General features: G+C 27.6%; 1 protein-coding gene across 4 annotated transcripts in view; it reads left to right on the forward strand.

Annotated features, from left to right (window-relative positions):
- Positions 1–25,910, forward strand: part of LOC100162601 (cyclic nucleotide-gated cation channel subunit A-like) — a 207,743-nt gene that overhangs the window by 51,401 nt on the left and 130,432 nt on the right. For all 4 annotated transcript variants that reach the window (XR_003839447.1, XM_029489432.1, XM_029489431.1 and 1 more), the window contains exon 2: positions 15,602–15,871. Coding sequence is in view for 3 of the 4 variants with exons in the window: in XM_029489432.1 (XP_029345292.1) it covers positions 15,698–15,871 (174 nt within the window). In the remaining variant the exon portion in view is untranslated. The remainder of the gene's footprint in view (positions 1–15,601; positions 15,872–25,910) is intronic.

The raw sequence follows: 25,910 nt of genomic DNA on the forward strand, positions 1-25,910 counted from the left end.
TACTCTTTTTTGGAAATTTTGTTACCTTTAAATTATATAAAGTGACAACGATCTGATTATCGGGTTCGATATAGTCATCTGTTGCTGGTACCAATATACTTTCATAAAACCAGATAAAGTCAAATACCAGTTCATTAACTGTTTCTCAAACTATTAACGTTTTTGAAAATATGTTTTTTAGATGATTTTAATTGGTTAAAAATAACGTTTTTCTAAAAAACAATAATTTTTACTATTCTTTTTATCGTTTTTATTTCTTGAATGTTTTAATGACAAGATGCATTATTTATTCCTTTTTCCAAAGCATGATATATAAAAATATTTTATTACTTCAATATACAAAAACAAATTATGGACGAGAAGTTTATGAGTTATAACTTATAAGTATTTAAATTTTAGACGATCGAAGTGTGAATAGTAGGAACAGGCTGTTATCCAGAAAAATGTTGTTGCACTTCTCCTCTCGTCTAAACTTTCAATACTTTTAACAGTTTTAACTAATAAAGTACTTGTTCAAAACTTGATTTTGATAGATATAAAAACTCCGAATAATATTTTCTTTGGAATATAAAATTAAAAATGTGTATTGTCATTCAAAAGAGGAAAAAAGTTTTAAAAAATACTATTAACGATAAAATGAGTAGTCTCTCGGAAAATTTATCACGTCATATATTATTATTTAAAAATAAACGATGTTAATTCTTATTGAAGTTAATTGTAATTACATATAATTTAAAACAAACTGTGAATAACATTAGTTCAAAAATCAAATAAAAATTATAGCAATGTGTATATAACATAATTTACCAATGGTTAATATACATATATTATAAAATATAATATATATAATATAGGCATTATGATTTGTGTATGTATGGATTTGAATTTATTCATTTTGTAATAAATTCAAGTAGTATTAACATGTGTTTTTTACTTGATTTATAAGTAATAATAAAAACAATTTAATAATAATTCATTTGAAAATACACATTCACCTAACATTAATTTTAGTAAGACTAATTCGATGAAACTCAACAAATCCTTTTTTATTTAAATAATAAATATTTTTTCTGAAAATTTTTCATATTTGTAGTGTTAGTTTTTTTAAAATTTATTTTTGTCTTAACCAAAACTAAATACTAAACAATGTATATTGTAATAAGATGTTATTATAATAATTAAGACGTTCTTAAAGGTACCTACGTAAAATTAAATATGAACAGACGATTTAACTTGCCACAAACTACTTTTTAGTCTTAATAATGAGATTTTCTAACGTTTCTGAATTTAACGAACCTATTAAAGCTAAATGTGTGTTGTTAAATTATTAAAAAGATTAAGCAAGGAGTTGACGTATTAAATTGATAAAACAGAGTTTAAATACATTTTGTTATTTGCTTATTAAAAGTTTCGTTATATTTATTCTATTTTCTGTATCTGGTAAAATATAAATTAACATTATTAGGCATATTGTGTTTATTTTCTCTGCACATAAAATTAGTCCAATTCACCAAAAGCCTGTCACAATTTATTATGATTTCGTTTTTTTTCTGTACACAAAATATAAATTAATTGTTGTGTTTCGGTTTGTTCGTACGTAAATTATAGCAACAAAAGGCTGCCCAAACAATGAACACTGGTGATGAGATATAATGTTATTCGAGAAGTATGAGCCACATGCTGAGATTTTACTTAGGCTGCAATGCGCCATTATATATTAACGCGATGTATAGTTAAATTCGAATGCGGTGAATGCCACAAACGAAGAACGATTCTGAAAGGAAAGTTATTTATAATGCAGCAGAAATAAAATAATTTGTTAACCAAAAGTTTCATTTGCCGTATACAAATATTGGAGAAAAATAATATGTCGATTCGAAACTATTGCATATTATGCATACGAGATGTTTGGAGCATTTAACACTAAAAAGTGTTTCAAACATATATAAAAAAAAAAAATAAACATCACCGCAGTAAAAGCAATAGCTTAGTTTGTCTGCTCAGAATCTTAAATAACCCAATGTATAAAATAAGAGTAATCCTACATGGTTTTATTATATTGAAAAAAAACCTTTTTTTATATTACTCAACTTTTTAAACTTTGAAAAACAGGATGATTGCTTATTTCCATCACTGACGACTATAATATACTTTTATATAGGCAATGATTTCCACGTATTGTCATTTTGTGCAAGTTTTAGTGTAACAATAACATAATTTACAAACTAAATGAGTTTGTTAGTTGGTATAGTTATTATGGTGAGTAAATATGTATAGGTACAATATGCTTGTTGCAAGTTCATAACTTGCTCTCGTATTTTAATGCAAGGCAATTATTATTTTCTGTTTAGTTAGTATAAAATAAAACGAAAAACTATTTTGTGTTTAAATCAATAACAATATTATTAATTATTATCATTATGCAACAGATCATGCGTCATACTTTTTTGGGCATACGAAATTATTTTAGTTTTGAGTAAGTAGAACTACATACTCTAACAGTTTGTCCAACTCACTACACTTCCAAAATTTTAATTATATTTTGTCATATAACATTATGGGACTTTCCATACGAATTTCATGTTATTAAACTTCAACTGTTCATTTGGGATTCATATTTTTTTCTGTTAATTGTATGTCCAATAATAGATAAACCATTACGTTTTGATTCTACGCACATTTTATACATATTATACATTTAATAATGTTTTAGAACAAAAGTATTTGAAATTGGTGATATTTTTCTATTATAATATATAAATTTAAAAAAAAAACTAGGCATGAATCTTGTAGTAGAGACAACAATGCATCTTATAAATGTATAGTCAATCCAGACCGAGTGGTTGTTTCATGCTTTTTGCATTGTAGCGATCGTACAATTTTCTTAAACATTTTGTGTAATAATCTACGGTCCTGTGAAAAGCGGTTTATTAGACTCAAAGGAATTGGAAAATGGAGTAAAGTCTCTTAGAAAATAGTGACCACGTTTGTCTGTTCGTAAAATGTTTAACGACTACTTCTCTCTTCTTCATCCTTTCTGTCTGTGAATAGTGTTACTGTGTTAGAGAATGGGTTTCCACTCATTCTGCCCATTATTCATTCTTTCTCCTCCCTTAAGTATAGATGTTATATGGAGACTTACAGGCTTTAACCAACAAACGAATTTGGAAAGAGAACCCAATTTCATTCTTCCAAATTCTGATATCTTACGTTGATGTCGGAGTTGTGTTACCCAACTATTTTCAACGGTATTAGACATATTATTTAGTTTTATTATTGATTGCGGTACGGTAGGTGACCTCTTTTTATACAAATCACACATAGGTCAGTACGAAAAAATATATTTAGAGAAACGAATTTGTATACCTCATATGATGACTAATGACTATTCATAACAAGATAAAAATTCACAAGCTGGCGTACTTATCTGTTTGTTTTAAATTGAAGCAATTAATTTATAACAGCTGAAAATTACTTTATAATTTAAATTAATAAAAGTGATTAAAAATGAAATATAGGTACACATTTAATAGATATAGAGATGAATTTAAATGGTACCAACGTTGGAAATTTGTACTCCAGTATCGAAGACTATCGAAGTCCAACTAAATGTTCGATAGAAATGAAAAATTTTAATTTAAAACAAACTCTGATATACATAATATGGCCATGCGCAGATTTGACTTTCATGTTGAAATGTAAGTACATGTAAAACATGTAAGTAATTCTTATAAGTTATATTTTTAAAACAAAGTATAATATAAATTTAATTTTATACGACATTATATTGTCTAACTGCAAGCAAGTCAGGGCCGCACAATTCTCCTCTATAGTTTATCATATAAATAAACTATTTATACATATTATAAAAGGCAATTATAGCTATAGTATTAATATAATAATTATAGTTAATTATGTTATCATATCCCTATATTTAGTGTAGACCGTGTAGTTACTGTCCGTGTTCAGAATTTAATTTTTATTCCTCAAATTAAATTATACAGTATGGGTAAAACGATTACACTAACCAGTAATCATTAATAACTACTTAACCAAATGGTTAAATAGTTAACTATTTTGAACTCTTTGGTAAATTATGGTAACGTGTTAACTATATTAAGTACTTATTTATTTTTAACATTTCTATTATAACTATATACAGTTATATTATTTTTAGTTAATTATGGTTTTTACATTCAAATGTAAAATGTTGTTCCTAGTTAGTATAATTTATATTATTAAATATTAAGCTAGTTATACTTATAGCTTGTAAGTTTTACTAAGTATATAATATCACATTATTTATCAGTTAACCCCAAAATAAAACAGTAATACCAGCTATGTTTAAAACATAAAACTGTTCAATGATAAAAACATGGTGTAGTAGAATGTCTATTATATAAACCTTGTTAAAATTTCATTTTAGCAAATGCCTTATATTGTACTAAAAATTACATACCTTTATTCTGTTATTCTGAGATGACATTAAAATTTTAAGCTTTTTCAGATAACTATGGCAGAAAATGAATCAAGTATTTATTATAATTTTTGTTATTCTAAGTTCCATAGTTTGATCAAAACAAAAAGAATAATAAGTTGCATTTTAAAATTGATAGAGAATTAATAAAATATAGTGATAATTTATCTCGAATTTTTTATAGAGTGATAAATAACAAAATGTATTAGAAATATCTTTAGGATTTCTTATGATTTGAATTTTGAATAAAACGAATAATGTTTCCCATACGGCGTACATACTTAAACCAGTTGAATTTTTTAAAAAGTTCAAAGAATACAAAAACATTAATTTGAAACAACTGATACAAAATAACTAATATTCGTGTGAATTAGATTGTTGTTTTGCGAGATCTTAAGTGAACACTACTGTGCCTTAAACAATATGTTCATTACAGCTATAAATGTTTTTACGGTCAGAGATAGTACCTATATATATTATAAAACTAAAACACCCTTCTAGTAGCAATATTGTTTCAACGCTTTATTAGTCTTTGCATTATGCGAATATTATTCAACAATACAAGTGTTTTATAATAAGTTCACTAGTGTTTGCTACTGTAATAAAATCATTAGGTCAAATACTATTTAACTTCGCAAATTACAATATTATTATAAAGTTGTATTATTCAAGTAATTTATTAATATTAACCAAATAAAATCTGTTGAGAATTAAAACTCACTATGTCTAGATATGTGTATACATGTTTAGATTGTTACCAAACAAAAGTTAAAACAATTAATGTGAAAATGCACTAAAATATATATTAATATATTTATATGTTAATAAAAGCTATTTTTGCTAGTGTCGAAAGTTTAGGAATAATTCTAATCAATTCTCCACCAAAACAAGCTCAGTATGAAAAATGTCTAATTCATGTCATTGTGTTATTATTATTACCATTTTTTTATTTGTAAGTTTACCAAAAAAGCTATGAGGGATAAAAAAAAGTGGCTAATAAATAAAACAGGTCAATGACGATTCATATTATGTATTATTTATTACTGATGCGTAACTAAGACCAACCATGCGGGCATGTCGATAACGATGTGTGGTGACTTGTCAGTGGTGGCGTAACTAGTCTAACGGAAATAATGCTTTTTTTGTACTTAAACATATCATATTATCATGGTACACATTTTTTTACTAACCGACTTATTGTTATGGATTAAAATACAGTGCGAATAAAGTTTGTCGAATACTGTTATTTTTCAAGCATATAATATTATTATCATGATAACTGGTTGTATTGGTTGTAAGCTGCAAGGAAATGCATATTAAAATCCAGACATTTTTTAATTTGTGATGTGTTAAAATATAATACGTAATGTTGTAAAATATATTATAATATTATGTTCTGTTAGTATGCAATATTTACACATAACCATGATATTTAAATTTTAGGTTGGCTGTTCTAGCATGAAATAATAGGTATTATGCTATTATTATCAACATAATATTTTATTTATTATTTGTTTTTATAGAAATGAAAAAAAATTCGTTTTGTTCATTACTTTTCATACTTTTTTATGAGGAATAAATGTCATAATCAAACTGACTACCTACCTAGTGTCTGAAATCAAATGTAAACTTGTAGCTTTGTTCTTTTTTTACAATAATTTAATATTTTTAAAGAAAATCAATTCAATAATATATTTAATATTTATGTTGATAAATAGGTTTATTGTACTATTTTTTGGCCAAATCAAATTTTTGTTTAATATAAAAAACACCATCGAAAACTATAACGGCGACTAGTATACAATACAATAATACAAAAAATAAACCCTTAGGTCCTTATATCAAAGTAAACACTGACCAAATTGTTCTCGATTTTATTTATTGGTTTTTTTATAACGATACCTTCCTGGTCAAGTTTTACTGAATAGAGAATCTTAAAAAAAAAAACACAGTTTCATATAGTTCTATCTTGATCAAATTCATCTCAATTACGTGTTGAAAATCGTGCATTGAGAAACGGGAATGTCAATAACACTATGATATTAAACTTCTTATAAAAAAAATATATATATTTGTTTGAAATCAAAACGCTATTTTTGAAAGATTTTTTACTTCAACCTCGGAAGATATTAGATAGGTACCTAATGACAAAATAAAGTCTTTAGTTGTATGCTCTAATTTCGTATAATTTTAATAACTTTTTTACGACAGTAAATAATGACATAATATTATTATGGTCGACAGAAAACCATAATGTTATGTGAAATTCTTGAGATATTCATACTACAGTTCTACCAATTTAATTGTTCTTAGTTATGCGAAACTTTATGATTAATTATTATTTCATTTCTATTGTATTTTTCCAAATAATTATAACCATCGTGTATTATTATATTATTCTAATTATTAACATTGCCTTATAAACAATTACAAATAACAATTCTGATTCATTTACATTGCATCCTATTGTGACTTGCGTATTGTACATAAGTACATACTGTAATAATTAATTGTTTTATAATGTTATATTTTATATGTTATAGAAACTAAATAAGTAGTAAGTATAAATTGTATTATATATTTTTCCAATTTTCTTAACATTGAACTTTTGCATAAAAAGATATAAAAAAATATATAAATAAAACATATTACGGATCTATGCTTATACTATAGGTATAGGTGTATACTATTCCTAAGTAATTATGATTGATTAATATATACAAATATATTAGGTATTACATAGTATATACCTATATATATACTATGTAATACCTATATAAAATATATTTTATTTATAGTTATATTTGATCTGAATGTTTTAAGTAGTTTTTATCAGTTATTTGTGTCTTGTATTTTTTAGAAATAATGATTATGTTAATGATTTATAATCAATTATTCAAGATATTATTATTTTTTTTTTTTTTTTGTATTAGTTAACGAATACAAAATGTAATGCATTGTAAATGAGAGGGCACGGATTGAGTCAATGGCCCACTTAAATAAAAAATATTCTTTTTCAGAAAAAATGCTAGACAATGTATACGTTTTAAATGTGCTGAAAACCGTATTGTTGGCGCCAATTCTACATTTTTCACATTATTGTCTTCAAGTGTTGATAATATTAAAGCAGTTTTTATTTAATAATAATATTACATTTTTTTCTCAACTATATCACTAAAATGTATGCCAAGTTCATTGGTCAGTGAAATAAATAGACGGTAAAAAAGTTATTAGTTCTCAAATAAATGTTACTTACATCTAACTAAGAAGGATAACTATACATAATAATAGTGCCTTTAGGATATATTATTATTTTTATATTTCTATAACATTTTAGGTATTATTTACGATTTACCCAAATTAGATATTTAATACACTCTGATGTTCTGTTGTAAAATAATTAGTTTTTGTCTTTTACCATAGTTAATATTAGGTATACTATAATATGTAGGTATGTATACATGTTGATTGGTGGTTCTCAGTCATATTATAATATATTAATGTGTAAAGGTTGTATTAAGTAGAAAAAATGTTTTATAGAAATGTGTTTGAACTGTAAAGTCTAATCATTAATTAAATTACATTTTTGTGTTGCTCATTATATTATGAACATGTATCTCTCCATCTTGGGTACATTATAATATTAATACAATAAGCGGATACTTGACGGTAAATCGTAACTGAATTGCTCACTACTATAGATAGTTACTACATATTACTACATTACTGTTTTTTCCTCTTTCAAATTAACTTTTAAGTATACTCATCATGTATTCAATTTATGTATTTTCACTATAAACATTGTCAGCATGCATAAAAACACTATTTAACGTTTTAAGCTAAAATTACGAAATAATCACTATCTTATAGCTTTATATTCTTTTTAATCATAAGTACCTATGTTATATAATATACAATGTAATTCACCAAGCATGGTATAACCACAATTTAAAAAAAAATATATTTTCTTTGATAATTTAATGACAATTTCGATTTTTGAAATTTTAAGTATACTTTGTTCTAAAACCATTTATACTATTTGAGAAGTGTCCCATGGAGACTAAAACTTTTTTTTTACAAAAATGAAAATCAACCTTTTTTACCTACAATACACATTGATTATAATCCATTTTTTATTTTATTGCAACAATGCAACATATTCAATACTATTATAGAGTTCTAATAGTTTCTAACAGACTTATTTCACTTGTACTTCCTAAAATTATAAAAGACCAAATAGAGGAAATACGAAAAGTAATAAAAACTCTTTAGCTGTGGTGGAATCTTAAATTTACCACTATATATTCAAGTACTTCCTAGCCTTGTATGAAAAACAATATTGCTGCAAATTTGTGAAACGTATATTCATAATAATAATATGTGTTATAATATATTTTATTTTAGGAAAAGTTAATTTTTCGAATATGCAATAATATAACGTATTATAATATACATTCGTATAAATGCCTCGTAAATGTATATTGTCAGCATTTGTATTCAAGTGGTGAAAGCTAACCACGTTTAATGAAGGATCCAAAATTGCTTTTTGTTTGAGAAAACCCAAATATTTTTGTCGTGTCATGGAAAGTCGGTTTGGTTTTCTGCGGTTTCCAAAACAGTTATTTTGATGTTGTGTCCCATGTAGTTCTGACGATATGCCAGCATCGTTTAGTCATGATGATCTTTTTCAAACCAAAGAGAACTTGTGTGATTTATCTTCTAGTCGTGGTTTCCGTTATTTAGACTCGCGTAATGACTAATTTCGGTATGGTAGTGAGGATCGGTAAAAATATATTAACTATTTGAAAAATTTAACTCAAGTACTTAGTGTTAAATGTTAATATTGGTAATTTCAATAGTCTTCTAGATAACCCATAAAAAAAAAAAAAAACACTACCTATTAATATTTAACACTGAACGTTTAGTACTAAAAGGGTTTTAGTATTTTTGTTTGCATATGCGAATGGCGTATTATAGAATTCATTTAGAAAACGAAAACATTAAAATTTCATCGAAATAAATATATGAGGTATACAGTTACGTAATATCACACACGACGTATAACTTAATATGTTTATATATTATCGTGTACTGCTGCTATAACAAGTTTAAACCATAATACAATACGTACGTATATAATATTGAAGAATAAATCTCTAGCGTAGAATAATATAAAATGTATATTTTGAATTAAAAATTAATTAATTTTTCTTTGGTATTCGTAAAAAAAAAATAATAATAATAAATAACGAATGCGATTGCATTCGCGAGTGCGTCCATAGAAAAAAAAATATTTTCATTGTATTTACAAACGCCGAATGGAATATACGTTATATTATAATGTTTAAGTGTGGTATAATTTACACTTGTTAACTTGTTATAAATATATTATGCTGTACTTGTTATATTCCAGCAATAATGTATCGTTTTAGCATTGGTTTGTTGTTAAGCATCACCGTACCGCAGTTTTCTCATTAAAGAAAATAATATTATTATTTTATTGATTTATTCATATGCGACGAAGAAGCGAAAACAAAATAATAACCAATAATCATACCTGAAACGCAAATGGTGCACAGTGCGATATACATGTATATTCGCACCTATATATAGGTACGCGGAATACATTGCGATATTTCAATATTATAATATAAGTAGGTATATTGCGAAAGTCTGAGGGAAATGTTAATTGAAAAACTTTTCTGTGCGCGTTTTCCCAAATGCGTATTACTATTATTACTATTATTATTATTTAAGTCGATCGCCTCCATACGACGACTGGCACGTGATAGGTAAATGTATATACGTAAACCGTGTGATTTACTCTCGACGAAACACAATAAATTATATGCACGACACCTCCATGGATACTTACCTATATATGCGTTATCTATACGTGGCAATTTATGCCTTGTCCGACGAAATTTATGTCAAAATAACAATCGACATATATGTTTGACGCGACACCGTATAGTATAAGGCCGTAGGTATATCTTCATTTTTCCCCGGGGAGGTACAAAAAATATTTCGTTATATTTTAGTCAGTATTAAAAAATATATTATCACGATGGTCATGACGGAAATTTCCACCAAATGTGTACCTTTACCAATACAGGTTTCTACCAAATGAGATACCAATAACCGATTCCACGATTCCACAGACCATTTTTATATCGTTAATACGTAAAGTAGCCATTTATATTTTTTTCTTAATTTTAAAATAATGTTTATTTTAGTTTCTGAACAATTTTTGCAGAAAATAATAAAAAATTCAAAAGTGGCTACACGGTATTTACTTACCTGTTAATTTAAAATTTAATAAAATATTGAAAAACAGTAAAATATTATACATTTTAATAAATACATTAAAAACAATTACGATCATTTTTATATTGTAAGAATAATCATAAGAAATAATAAGAACTTCGTACCGGTACTGAAGTCTTGAGTCAGACGGATGCAGTATAATATATAGTCAGTAAAATAAACTAATATATATATATATTTTTTTTGTTTTCGGGAACAATTTACAAAATCTAAAACAAACATTTTCGTAAAATTAAAACAATACATTATAATACATGTATAGTAATAGTATATATACATCGTTAGGAAATATTTTCAACAATGTCAGTTAACATCTCATGTGATGAACCAAACATTGGTGGATAAGGGCTAGGTATACACTTCTGGTGGAAATGTGTTATCCTCGTCTCAATAATGTATGCAATTGAAATTATTTATTTTTTTAATAAGATTTGTATTAGTTTTAATTATCATCCTTTCATGGGACAAAGTTTTCATTATAAAGTTGGTGTTTGGATAAATATAAATGTATAATTAACTGATGGGTTAAGCTTAAATAGTGGCGGATCCAGGACTGAATTTTTAGGGGGGGAGTAAAAGTACAAAAGTATAAAAATTGGCTACAAAATTAGATAAGCACAGTGTAAAAATAGGGAAACTACGGCGATTGGGGGCGGCAAAATCCCTCTTTGCCTCCCTGAATCCGCCACTGAGCTTAAATGAATATTTGTCACAGAATAGATGAAATAGATTTAATTTATTATGTGGTTACATAGGTGCACAATTACTTATAGTTCATAAACAAAAATTAAATCTATGTATTTGATAAAATAAAAATGTTTCATACAAAGGTAGGTAATAAATATTATAAATAATTGCAAGGTATATATAAATTTAAATTTAATTAAGTTTTATGAACCTATAAAAATATATATAATATTGTGTATTGACATCATCAGTAATAATAATAATAATAATAATAATAATAATAATAATAATAATAATAATAATAATAATAATAATAATAATTGAAGTTACCTACAAAAGATGGCGTACCTAACGTGTAAATTGTATTTAATGGGTTATTAATTATTATATATTGTTTTATTTATAAAATAAAGATTCTTGTTTTATGTACAATTAATAATATTATTTAGTTTATAAATTTCCAATCAGTTTTGTTGTATTATTACCTACTATAGGTACATTCATTTTTAATAAATATAAAACTGAATTTTGTCCCATCGTGGATCATGGTCCAATGGTTGAGGTAGTAAGAGTAAGGTTTTATTTTTGCTTTTTATAAATTTTCGTTTATAATGACTTATTTTAAACGATCCCTTGATGGTCGTTATAAGTGATAATATCTACTGTGTGTACAAATACTTCCGTTCATATTTCATAAGGGTTACCACACCAGTAAACTCCTACTTTCATGTGGCCAAAAACCTCAATATATTTAACCGATATTTGGTACGTAAAAAAAAAATTGTTGGTTTAAGGCCATTCGTGGATTCCACATGAGGCACGAACATGTTTACTGAGGCCTATAATTATTCCGCTGAAATAAATACAAATAAATATATACTCGTTTATATGAAAAATAAAAAATAACATTTTATATTTTAGTAGACAAAATAACCGTATGCATCGACGCCTTCGACCTAAGGGATAGATGATGACGGTTTCTGCGGCCGCTCAAGCATTATTACAATATATTATATTAACGGGGATTTAGATTTCAATTTCCACTATGAGTACTGATTCGTATAATCCTTGTACATTTAGGTGAATTCTTATTTATGGATAACGAGTGTAGAGATCGATACATTGGTTGTACAATTATGTGCCTATGTTTTATTCTTTTTGTTTATTTGTATGTTTAAGTCGTATAGGTACGCGTTTTCTAATAGAAAAAATGATTTGATTTTCAACTTTTACGGTGGTTTCTGATATAAAATTGAAATAAGTTTGTAATTTTGGAGATTAAAATTAAAACTCTTAGTACTTTTCTTAATTGAGAAAAATAACAATAAAATGAGGAAAAAACAGGAATTAATAGTCTAAAACTAGTTTTTGACAAAATCAATTTTCTTATTTTGATGTCATTTGTGAAAACGAAAGTAGATAGGTTCCCCTAATATTTCACCCACACTACAGCACCAAAAACCCGATAAAGGCGCATTCACAATCATATATTATTATAAGTTCGTATTTAAAATCTATACATTTCAATAATGTATTAACATTGTTAATGTATTTAAAGGTAAATATAATATAATAATTTTTTACAGTATATTTTATAACTAGGTGATAATAATAATAAAGATAAACAAATTCATGGATAATGATTGAATTTTATAATAGATAATTTTCAATTTCACTTTCGTATAATATGTAACCTTAAATTTGATCTTCGATTTATCATGTATCATAGTTATTTGTTTAACCATTACGGTTGGTTGTCTACAAAACGATTTAATAGATTTTACAAACTCTGCATTCTGCTCACGTCTACTAGTTTCTTAAACATAATCTGTTCATTATTTAACTAAATAATTTAAATATTTAAAAAAATATTACTTAAACGCAAGTGCTTTCTGACTGTAATGGTTAGGTATTAATTCATAAAAATAAAAACTCGACCAATTTTTAACCATGGAAGCTATTTTAATGTTAAACTAGTGATGTCATATTTTTAAAAGTGCTAAATGTACCTATCAGTAGACCACATAAGTATAACAGCAAAATGCAGGTGCATCAATCCCATTAAATTATCAATTATCTGTCGTGATTAGAGCCCTTCGCTTTGATAGTGAACTTCTTTCTATTTTCTATAATAATAAATAGAGTTAGGATGTTGATGACCTAAAAAACATACAAAAATGTCTTAAAAAAAATGCAAAAAAGCTCTAAAAAAAGTGCAAAAATGCCCTAAAAACTTCAAAAAATGACCTTAAAAATTATCTAAAATACTAATTAAGTAAGTGAAAAACTTATTTAATACTTATAAATAATAATTTTTATAAGAGATATGGGTATATTGTGGATATATACCCCACAATAATAATATTAAAATTATTTTTTATTAATAGTCCAAATCCAAAGTTAGATTTTAAATAAATTAAATTTGTTTCCAAACTTGGGTGTAACATTTTCCCTAAAATTTATAATTTGTGGAAAATGCCCCACATTGTATAAGAAGTACAAAAAATGCCCTAAAAGATAAAAAAATGACTTAAAAATGTTGAAAAGTGACGCTAAAAAACAAAAAAAAAATGCATTTATAGCTAAAAATGCAAAAAATGCAAAATAAAATTAGAATTGTCTGCATCAAGGGAGCATGAAACAAATGTTTAGCTAGGATAGCATTGTACAGGATAAAAGGAAAAAAATTGCAAAAGTCATCAACATCTTAACTCTAATAATAAACAGTTAAGGTAGACCAATAAGGCCATACAAAATAAGACTGCTAAGATATATACTGCGATTAACACCACAAATTGACAATTGTGTCACATTCTGTGTATATGTATAGTATATAGTGTGTAGTTAAAATTAATTCCTCGAGCAACGATTAAAAAAATATATTGGAGGTGATTAAAAAAGGTATACATATAATATATAAGGCACATATTAGTGGCTTGCCATGTTTGTCCTCGTAAATTCTCTCCTGCCCACTATGCAAGATATGCTACTCTATAACCCCCTTCTACCAGCGCTTTAAAACGTACATAAAACTACTCTATGTCTCTATGAATGGTTAATGGAAATTAATAATTCAACTTTTAAAAAACTTAAATAAAGCAAACTCTGTAAACTACAGTCTATTGGTTACCTCTGTAAGAAATAAAAGAACAAATATTTTAGTTTTAAGTTTCTGTAACCGATAAATAGATACTTAATAATTTTATTTTATTGGTTTATTGGTGTAACCAAGGAATCCTCCCTATGACCTATATTATCATAAATAATTTACGGTTTTGAGGTACTGTTATAATTAAGTTCAGAATTTAAAAATTACCTGCAGATAATAAGAAGATCAATATTGTGTGTTTGGTAAAATAATTACATCATTTTATTACAACAGCGTGTAACTATAGTGTAGTTTTATTTTGAGCGACTTAGGTAATTATAACTATTATATTTTAATGTTGAGCTCTCAACGCAATGTTGTTTTTCATATCCAAAATCAATTTGATCAAAAAATGTTTTATTAAATATGTTTTACACTACCTGATTTTTTCTAAAGACATACATGAAGCTTTTGGTGACTTAATGTCAATTTTTCCAAAGAGGATACTTTCATCCAACTAAGGTTATTGAGACATATTATTACTGAATCGTAACTTAACTGATATTTACTAGTTTATTACCTACTTACTATAGTTAAGTCCATGAAAATCGAACGACTGTCTCTTTAAAATGAAAACGAGTATATTTGTCTTTCTATTTTTCTTTTTTGGACTGTCAAGGTTGTAATATGGCTAAACATATACGTTTTCGGCTAAAAATGTATTTTAAAATTGGAGTGTTCTATTTTCTTAAACATTTTGACGCGTAAAATATATTGAATATAATATTATGAGGTCATCAAAATTTTAAATAATTACGAGTATTAAAAAAAAAAAAAAAAAATGGTTGTTTTCCGATATCATATTAATTATTGGTATTTAATAGTTTTCACCGCGAAAGTTGCCCATAAAAAAATATCGAGTTATATTATTAACCATTATAATTATCATTTATCGATTATCTAAAACCTGTTGCGATCTTTATTATTACTATCATATGTACAACGTTGTCATCGTCCACCAGGTGTTTGGGCGGCGTCCACCACGAACTCGCGGCGGCGTCATGGCGGACACGATCTGAGCTGCAGTTGCGGATGCGGCGCGTACACAGCCGCGGCCGATGTGGATCCCGATGATGGCTGCGGCCGCACAACACGACAGGGTCGTACTGTCACCGCGCCGGTTGCAGCAGCATCAACAGCAGCAGCACACTCCGTCGCCGGATCGCGATCGACATGGCCGTCGTACATATCTGCACATGGTGCCCATGTTACCTCCACCTGCCGTCCCTTCGGTAAGTCCTGTCGCATATTATGTACAACCAGTTGACCGTAGAACGCGTTTAATCTCGTTAGGATATATTATAGAACTTGGTAATAGGTAACGACCGTACACGATCGACGGATCGTTATGTTTTCGATTGTTCTGCAACTCCGCGTGTTGTTTGGATAATTCGACCTATGCATTTTTTTTTTCACTGATATAGGTGTACCTACACAGATACTATATTTTACTTCGTTTAGATATTCTAAAAAAAATGTTCTTGATTTTATTGCAAATAATATTTACATTACGTCTGTATATGGCTGATATTCTGAAGGAAAACAGGAATACATATTAAAAAGTACATTTAATTATAAATCTGAGTAAGCATAATATGAATCCACAAGCCTAGTAACGCAATAATTTGCACGTACAATTAGGTAGATATTACGATATAAAAAACGCCATTGAATAGCTTTAAAATTAAATATCAAAAACAAAAACCCACACTTACCTTTAATGTTTATACTGTATCCGTTCTTTCTAAGTTATCATTTTAAAACGTACAACATTAAAATATGGGTACTTAGTAGGTACTTAATCTTGAAAATAAATATGATATGTTATGTAAATATGTTAGATCGTAATTTTATAGTTAAACATAATATATTTGTCTAAATTATACCGATCAAGGGCGTGCTCACGGGGGAACAGTGGCGTCATTTCAGTTCTTATTAGACTAAGGCTATTTTTCACATCTTTTCCGACTCAAAATTTTGAGTAGTAATTTTGTATAGTACATTTAATATTATAATAATGTACTATGCATATTTTAAACCAAAGGATATCATTAAATTAATTTTGTAAATCTTAAACAGATGTTGTTTTATTTTGCTGAACATCTATTAATTAATAAACAGACTATTAAAGGTATATATGTTATAAACATCACAATATGATAACTTATTGTGTTGCAACATTACATCACCATTAAAATGAGTGAAGTTTGGATGGAAATATTCACGGAATACAAACTAATTGGTTTCCCTTCACTGTAACATAGTAATCATTCGAAACAATATAATATTATAGTTAATTTTATGATTAACAAAACGTTTCACTATCATGGTATACTATGACTGTTTTACATGTAAGTCATTATGTAAGTTGTACAATTATACTTTAAAAGTATTAATTCAATATAATTTATTCAAGCTGTTGATAAATATGATACAAAGGGAAACGTTTAAAATATTTCGGTTTTATAATATGAAACCATGTAGTAGTTATTGATTGAACAGGTTATATCATTTATTTCATTGCGTATGATCACTGATTAATGATTCTCTTAACATGCAAATACTAAATGATGGAAATGTACAAACAGGCTAAAAATTGACAGCGAAATTGAACAAAATAAATATGTTTTAACAACGATTAATCCTTATACTAACCATTTAAACTAAAAGTATAATTAAGTACAAATAATGTTGTATAATATTTTGAATTCTAGCAGCTTTTAGTTTATTTATCCAATTTTCAACACTTGGCATATTTTAATTTAAATTACGTAAAAGCTACCGAACACTAATAAAATATTACGAAAAGTATATTTCAAAACGTTATGCAAATTTTAACGCAAACGAGTTCAATCGATTCTTCCGTTTTATCTCGATATTCGTTTACAAACAGACATAAATATAATTTATATTACAAAGATAGATTAACATCGGACCCGGGACTAACCATGCAATCTTTAACGTCGCAGATACTTTACTGTTATTACTTAATATATATTTTAACAGTTTTTATAATAATATAATAATATGAGAAAGGTTTCGAGCATTGTACAGCGTTTATAAATACCTAATCACGGGGGAAAAAATGCTTATGATAATAATATTATATATTATAATGGTATTGCCGTAAGTATTTATAGTCACACGATGTCACGAAAATGAAATTTATAAATTTCAATTTTCCATTGTCGCGTGACGGTAAGAGGTGATAGCGGTATTGACGTGAAAATAATAATAATAATATTATAACAACAGATGCTGCTGCAACCGTAAAGACACCTTACATGGTTACACAGCTACGCATTACGTCAGATCGTACATGGTTCGGTTGGCAACGGCCAATATTATACGAAGTTAGATAAAAAAAAAAATATTATGTCCTGCCAATTACCAGACTTTTAGGGATAGGCAGTCATAAAACAATTTTATAATGTGATATTATTTGTTGGTTTTGCGCATATTTTATAATACGGTATTTTTACTAAATTCTTACCTTTTTTTTTTAACTTTTCGAATATTTTTTTTAACTAATCATTGTCCAATAATTGCGTGGGTACCTATAAGAGCTAGTACGAGGCATGGTAAACAATTTTTTTTTTCGTCCGTTTTCAGACTTACGATAGCGGCGAATACCACGGTATTGAACCGACTGAAGATAATATAATATGATCTATACCGACTACTATCGGTACTCAGTATATAAATAAATACCAGTTTACTATTTTATTGATTTTTCTATTCTATATCACATTAGTACATGAGTACATGACCTATATTATATTTAGTCATAGAGCAAATGTAAGTTCCAACACGAGAACTAACGGTTAAAAATACATAGATTGATTCCCATACGGTTGAAAGTAATATAATATGTAAGTTCTTACATAGATTTAAGGATTTTAATGATAATATGAGCTCATATAATTGTCTTGAAAAATTAAAAATTCTCGTGTGGAACTTACGATTGCCCATATTATATATATTAAAGTTCGATTATCATAATGAAGACCAAAAGCCTTTTTTTCGAAATACAGTAATTTTATTAGTATAATATTAATATGTAACACGATTGTTATCGGAATCAGTGAAAAGGGTAGATGTGATATTAAATTTTTAATCATTCTCAAACTTCGTCATATAACAGTAAATCACTTTCATTGCTTTATCAAATATTTTTATGACATAAATAAGCCAAAAGAATATGACACTCTGAACTCTCGCTTTCCCCCGCAGTGGCGTCATTTAGGGGGGTGGGCAACTGGGAAATTTTTCCCAGTCTAGTATTTACATCAACCTTAAGTCGGCACATTAACCACACCCCCCTCCTAAGAAATATGCGATTTAATTTTGTATAGGTACACCACGAGTACAGAAAACAATAACATAATATGTTTCATAACGTTTATTCCAACTATCTTTTCTTTATTCTGCATACGAGTTGATTTAGATTGAAATAAATACAATTAATAATATAAATTATCTATATAATAATTGCAACTATAGTAAACGGATTTATTTTCATTAATATTATCATCTGCAAAAATAAATAGAAACCATTTGATTATTTAATTGTATTCCATAATAAATGGGCACTGAGCATAAAATATATATAAATGTATTGGTGCTCATGGAAAAGTATGAATTCAAGATTTGATAAGATAGACCATGAGATATACATGATATGTTATGTGGTGGTGCTCACCTTCAACCATATTTATAATAGAAGCTTTGTACTTGGTGTTCAAATAGTGATTACAGTATAAATTATACATCAGATCTAAGTCTTACTTAAAAAAGAGTTATGATGATGAGGTACCTTAAGTGGTGACTTTGAAGTTTAAAAATTATTTAAATATTTAATGTAATATTTTTCCCTGTCAATTTTATTTTAGTATAAAATTTTTCGTTATAAACATAATAATTGATAAATTATAAATTAAAATGTTTATCTTTATTGTTTAAAGAACATTAAAATTTTTTTCTATTCTATTTATAATTTTTTTTTCAAAATCACCTTTGTTAAAAAAAAAAAAATATACGGTTCATGCTTGAATCATTCTGAATTAATAAAAGTGATTTATACATGTAAGAAAATTGTATTTTATAGTTCATGATATTTAAAATTGCAAATAATTACAAATTATACTATTCAATTCCATTTATACTCATATAAAGATAATATTATAACACAATACATAAATATAATTTTTTTTTTTTGTCAAGTCAATGCTTAACATTTGAGATCATTAGCCTGGGTTAATTAGTAGGTTTTATTACTGTGGGGGAGGGTACGGTTAGTTTAGAACACGTGTATGTGTGATAAGGATTTGCCACTAAAAACCCGGGTGATTACCTATCCGGAAACTATAGTGGCACCGGCTGGTGCTGGACTCAGAGCACATCGGTGACTGAAGCCCACCGTGCGACATCAAGCCACAAATATACAAATACATTTATGTGTGTGGATAAGTAATTAGACAATTACTGTTCGATATAAGACATGAAATTGGCAGTTAAAGGTAAATTACTAAAATATTATGCAGTATATATAGCTATAGTTCCGTACGATGCACTAAATGTTAACTAATTGTCTATCATTTTGGGTGTACACGGTTTATATTTTAGGTTTTTAAAGACCGTTTTAAGATTTATTTTTAATATTTATGAAATAATTACAAAGAAAATTAGTGTTATTTATCAAAAAATTTAGTCGCGATAGTTAATTTACGGTAAAAAAATATAAATTGAAATGAAAATAATACCTAGTTAATTTTTTTTGTTGCTTCGTTTAAATCGTGTTTACACACAGTAAAGCAAATATAAGTCAAGTAAGCATACTTGCATTTTGAATATGAATAATTTTACATAATTTGAGTACTATAAATGGAACTAGCTGAGCACTTACAAATAATTGTATGATGGAAGCTCATGCACATATCATTTTTGAAGTGCATAATACATATTATACTGTTATTGATAGAATACAATTTAAATAATGAATGGCTTATTTTATTAATTTTCTTCGTAAGTAGGTAAATGCTTTGAGCTTATAACTATATTATAATTTATTTTGAATTCTAGATGAAATAAGTAATATAATATTAGTACCTATTACAGTGAGTATTCATTATGTTTATATTTGTAGTGTTTATATTCTAGTCGTAATAATTTATACCCACTTACATGTCATAATAAATTATTGTACTACTAACTATTTTTATCAGTACATAACTGTTTTTGAGCATCACTTTGGTCACTATTGTCTGTCAAAGATCCACAAATAAAATAAAATTGAATATTTTTTATATTTTTTAATAAACCATCGATGTAAATATGATCTATTCATACCGTTATGGTTGAAAATGAGAGCGTATTGTGCATAATATATGAGTACAATATAGTTCTGAATAATATACTAAACCTATGATATTATCATCTATATGCATGTTCATAAATTAAATACAATATTGATAGTGGTGGAACGAGGTAATATTTTGTCCAAGTCAGTTTTTAAAAGTGGATGACATTATTTTGAGAATTTATTGGCTCAAAAGATGATTTCTTCCATTATTAACCAGCCTATATAAGTGACAATCATCGCATCACTACCCGTAAAAGTCTATTACCGTCATAGGTGTATTATATTACATTGTTTGAATTAACCTGGGAAATTCGATGTTGTAAAAAAAAATAATAAAAATTAATGTAAGTAATTTAGATTAATCAACTACTGTGTATTATGTATACTTACGATACATATTCCACACTAGTGTATAAAAACTTTCTTTTCCTTTTTAAACCATTAAAAGTTGGCAGCGTCCCCTTTGTAAACTATAGCGTCTTTCATTGTGAAATGCTCATCCTTAACGCGCAATATTATATAATATAGAGTATAGATGGTGGAATTTTATAGAGATCGACGAAAATATATATAGAGAGATTCACTGTTACATAATGTTCGATGGTAGTGTGCGATTATGGATTGAATAGAATCTTTTGTGCGTGCAACAATGAAATCCCGGCCTGTTCGTGAACGGACACTCATGTTTCTGCCACGCACTACACAGACACATATATACACATTAATGCGTGTGTGTGTGTGTTCGCGAGCGTGCGGGGGGGTTAAGGATGATTAAACGTGTGATAGCTAATATAATCCTTTTTGGTAAATTAGTTTTGTACCTTGTTATTGATTCAATGATTCAAGAGGTTTCCAGTCAATTACTGTGGTTTTTCACAAGTCCTTTTAATAATACCTTACTCATTGCAGTAATTATTATAACTTGGAGGGTTTCCAGGGATTAGAGGTTTCTTTTTCGACCGTGATTTATGAGGCTCAGTTAGGCCGTACACGCGTCTTGACCAATAAATAACGCGTTTCGTATATTATTCGAAATGTTCATAGTTCGGAGATATTAATATGTATTTTAAGCCTCGTCATAGGCGCAAATAGCGTTTTGTGATTTGAGGGGGCTAACGCCTTACTTTGATAATATTGAATAAGCTTAAAACAAAATGTAGGCAATGTTTGGGGAGGCTATGGACATTTTTGAGAGGGCTTAGCCCCTAAAGCCCCCCCCCCTATTTGCGCCTATGAGCCTCGTATTAGTGATAACATAATATTATATTTCCTGTTGGAAATTATAACATGCCTATAATTACATAGCATCATCTATGCTAGCAACTTTTATACTTGTTTCAGGATCAAATTAAAATAATAATTAGATATGATACTGATATAAATATTACAATGCGTGGTGTGTCGTGTGTACCATTTATACGTAGGTGCTAAAAAAATAATAATAAGTAATATATAATTTGTATCCACTGAAGTAGTGACTAAATTACGGTCAAAAATCAAAAAAAAAAAAAAAATTAATAGTATATTTTAACGTCGAGACAAATTTTCTAGTGATAACTGCAGTGCACAGTAACAACATTAATAATGTTCTTCACGTCTTACCAAAAGTTTTCAATATGATATTATATAGCTTATTCGCGTGAATTTGATAATAATATATATATTATTATGTTTTATAAATTTTATTTTATTTTCTTTTGACTTAACCCGTGACTAGTTTATACCAGTGGTCGTCAAAAGTCGTAAAACAAATACTTTCTTACACTTCTTTCACAAATGGCGCATTAATATTATATAATATTTGGATTTTACAAATATAATAAGTGATTTTAAATTATAAAACATACAAAATGGGTTTTGTTTCATTATTAGTTCTTAGATCGTGATCATGCTGTAAATTTAAAATTTAACGACCATCTGAAAAACGAATAACGTAAAAAGCTATAGTGACCTTAAACTAATATTTTGTATACTCCGATAAGCGGAAATTTATGATGTAGCTAACAAAATCGCTACAACTGGCCGTGACACCGGTTTCATTGTGGATAACAGCTGTTATCATAACAGTGTGAATGAAATATATTTATCGTTTGCTCAATAAATTGTGCACGTTTTTCTATCTCAATCGTGTGCAGACCGATAATGATTACAAAGTCTTATGAACCTATATACGACTGCTGTGGGATTTTTGAGCACGATCCACATAGGTACCGGATTTCCGATCTATATGTCACTTACCTGGTCGGGGACTAACTGATGGAGTTAAAAAGATATTTTAACCGATATCCGTTAATTGAGTACTACGCGTGTGGGTGTATTTAACGGAGAGTGGCACCGGAGGACTCCTCCTTTGCCGTATTTATAAATGCATAAGTTAGATGTTATTTAACAATAAATATTAAATAATATAATAATCCACAGATTTATTTTATTAAACGTGCAATGCGTATATTTTTGTCGGTGCGTGTCCGTAACAAAAACACGTGCGATAAATAATTTTAGTTTTTACATGGGTTTACATGGGTTTACGTTTTGCTGGTCACATCGATTACGCGTTATATTATACGTGACGGGCACCGGAAAAAACTAATTCGGATGATCGTATTAAAGCAAATCCGCTCGCGCTTTTAATAATAGTTTATGTACCGGAAATAGTTTGAAAGTCACCACTTCCGCGTTGGATTATTGAACGCGACGATATTGTATACATTATGGTTTGACCGCAAACATTAGTTTTGCCATTACGTGGGGCAACCGTGTCTCATTAAAGAGGTGGAAGTGTGCTCTTGGGCGGGAAGTTTCTCGTCGTTTTGGTTTTCGTGACAGTGTCGACTACGAAGACTTCAACCACCTGCATCGCACCACACCGCACCACTGGCCTGTGACGTTTATCTTGTGGACGACACTACAGTTCGCCATCTGATGCGTTTATAAACAGGTAACACAGCGGATTTCCATGTATTATATGTATACATATATGGTCGTATATGTATCATTATATGCCCCAAAACTTATACGAAATGCGTAGGTAGCAACTTGTTTTGCTCCACGTGATGAGATGAAAAGTTTCCGTCACCATGGCGGTGTTGCACCTCAGGTGTGTTATTCAACATTCATATTTATACGAACATAAGTCTTCTATTATTATAGTCAACACATTATTGATTTATATTGTAATGCATTTACCTAACTGTTTTTCAGGTATTATAGATCGATTATCGATCGTTTGAAAGGAATTTATTGTGTTGTTGTTTATAATATTATATTTACCGCGACATCGCGTCATTAGGTTGAACTACAAAAAATGTCATAAATTCGTACACTATGACTAATATACTGATAATGTATTATATAAATAAAATTATTTATTTTTTTAGGATAAATTAATCATTTATAAAAAAATAATAAAATACAGTTTTTTTAGGGTTGAGGCTTTGACAACTGAGGTCATTAGCCTTTGGAACTGTGGGGGGAGGGTACTGTAGGCTTTTTGAACATGTGTGTGTGTTTGTTTTGGCAGAATTTTTAAGCGGGCATCTGTAGGTATGGGTGGGAGATGGTGGCCTCAAAAACAGTTTTATTAAACGATACAATTTATCATGGTACAATGACTACAAAATATGAAACATAATATTCTAGTATGTTATAAGTCTCGTTATTATGAATTACCCTAACCAAAGTTATTTTAAAAATAGAAAATGGAATAAACTCGACAATTTAGAAATAAAACAAATGCAATATATTTAAACAAACAGTAAGTTTTTTTCCTGATTTTATTTAAACTCTTAAACATTTGATGCAGATACACATTTTTTTTATAAGTAGTTAAAATAGTTAAAATGTTTAAACTTTTAATGTTTTATAATAAACTTGATTCCATTAAACTATATAATAAGTTTTAATCATTGCTTTTCGTTGATATCTATACTTTCATTAAAATCTTATCTTAGATACACAAATATATTATTATAATTACCATAAAAACGTACCTTCAAAACCTTTTCATATTCAATGAGCAAATTAAAAGTTTTACTGTAGAGTTCAATTTATAAAAATAAGTACACATTGTCACAGTTAAATATCCTACACAAGGTCTGCTGCTTAATACAGTGTATATGTAATATGTTTAAAACTTAAAACGTAAGTTTATCCCATTTGAAGAACATACCGAAATTATTCCATTTGTTATAATGTTAAAAAAAAAGTAGGTCATATAATAGCTTATATAAAATTAAATAAATGTTAGTTCATTAACAGCAATAAATTCATGTTTGTTAAGTACAGTGCAAGATAATATTGTACTATTATTAATATTTTAAAATTAAACAATGAAAAGTCCCATAATATAAGAAAAAAAAATGACTTGATATTGTACCTAAAAGCAATAACTTTGTTTTGCTTGTATCATCTACGGTCTAAAGAAACCAAGGTTTAATTAAGTTTGAATTTCCCTAAGATAAAATATACGTAAAATTATTCTCAATTAATGGTAAAACTGAATACTTTTATCTGCACTATAATTTCCATAGAATACTTGGTGTATACATTATTTGTTGTAAATTGTAATATATTATAATATTATTATTCTGTAACTAATATATTGGCTGTATATTGCATATTTTTCAATTCTAAGCAAAGACAATTCAATTGGTGAAAAATTGAAATACATATATGTGTTCAACATTTATTTTTATAAGTGTGCTTTATAAATAGCTTTCGATAACAACTTTTATTGGTTGTAAAGAATTTTACATATTTTTGTTTTAAATTATTTATGTGTATAAAATAAGATAAACTATTTTGTAACACGGCGACATGTGTAGGCAATTTCGGTACGTGCATGTGTTGAGGGATTTTATTTAAATCATAATAATATGTATAATATTTTTTTAATAATAAAAAAAGTCATC

Source organism: Acyrthosiphon pisum, chromosome A2 (genome assembly GCF_005508785.2).
Source record: "Acyrthosiphon pisum isolate AL4f chromosome A2, pea_aphid_22Mar2018_4r6ur, whole genome shotgun sequence".
NCBI lineage: Eukaryota > Metazoa > Arthropoda > Insecta > Hemiptera > Aphididae > Acyrthosiphon > Acyrthosiphon pisum.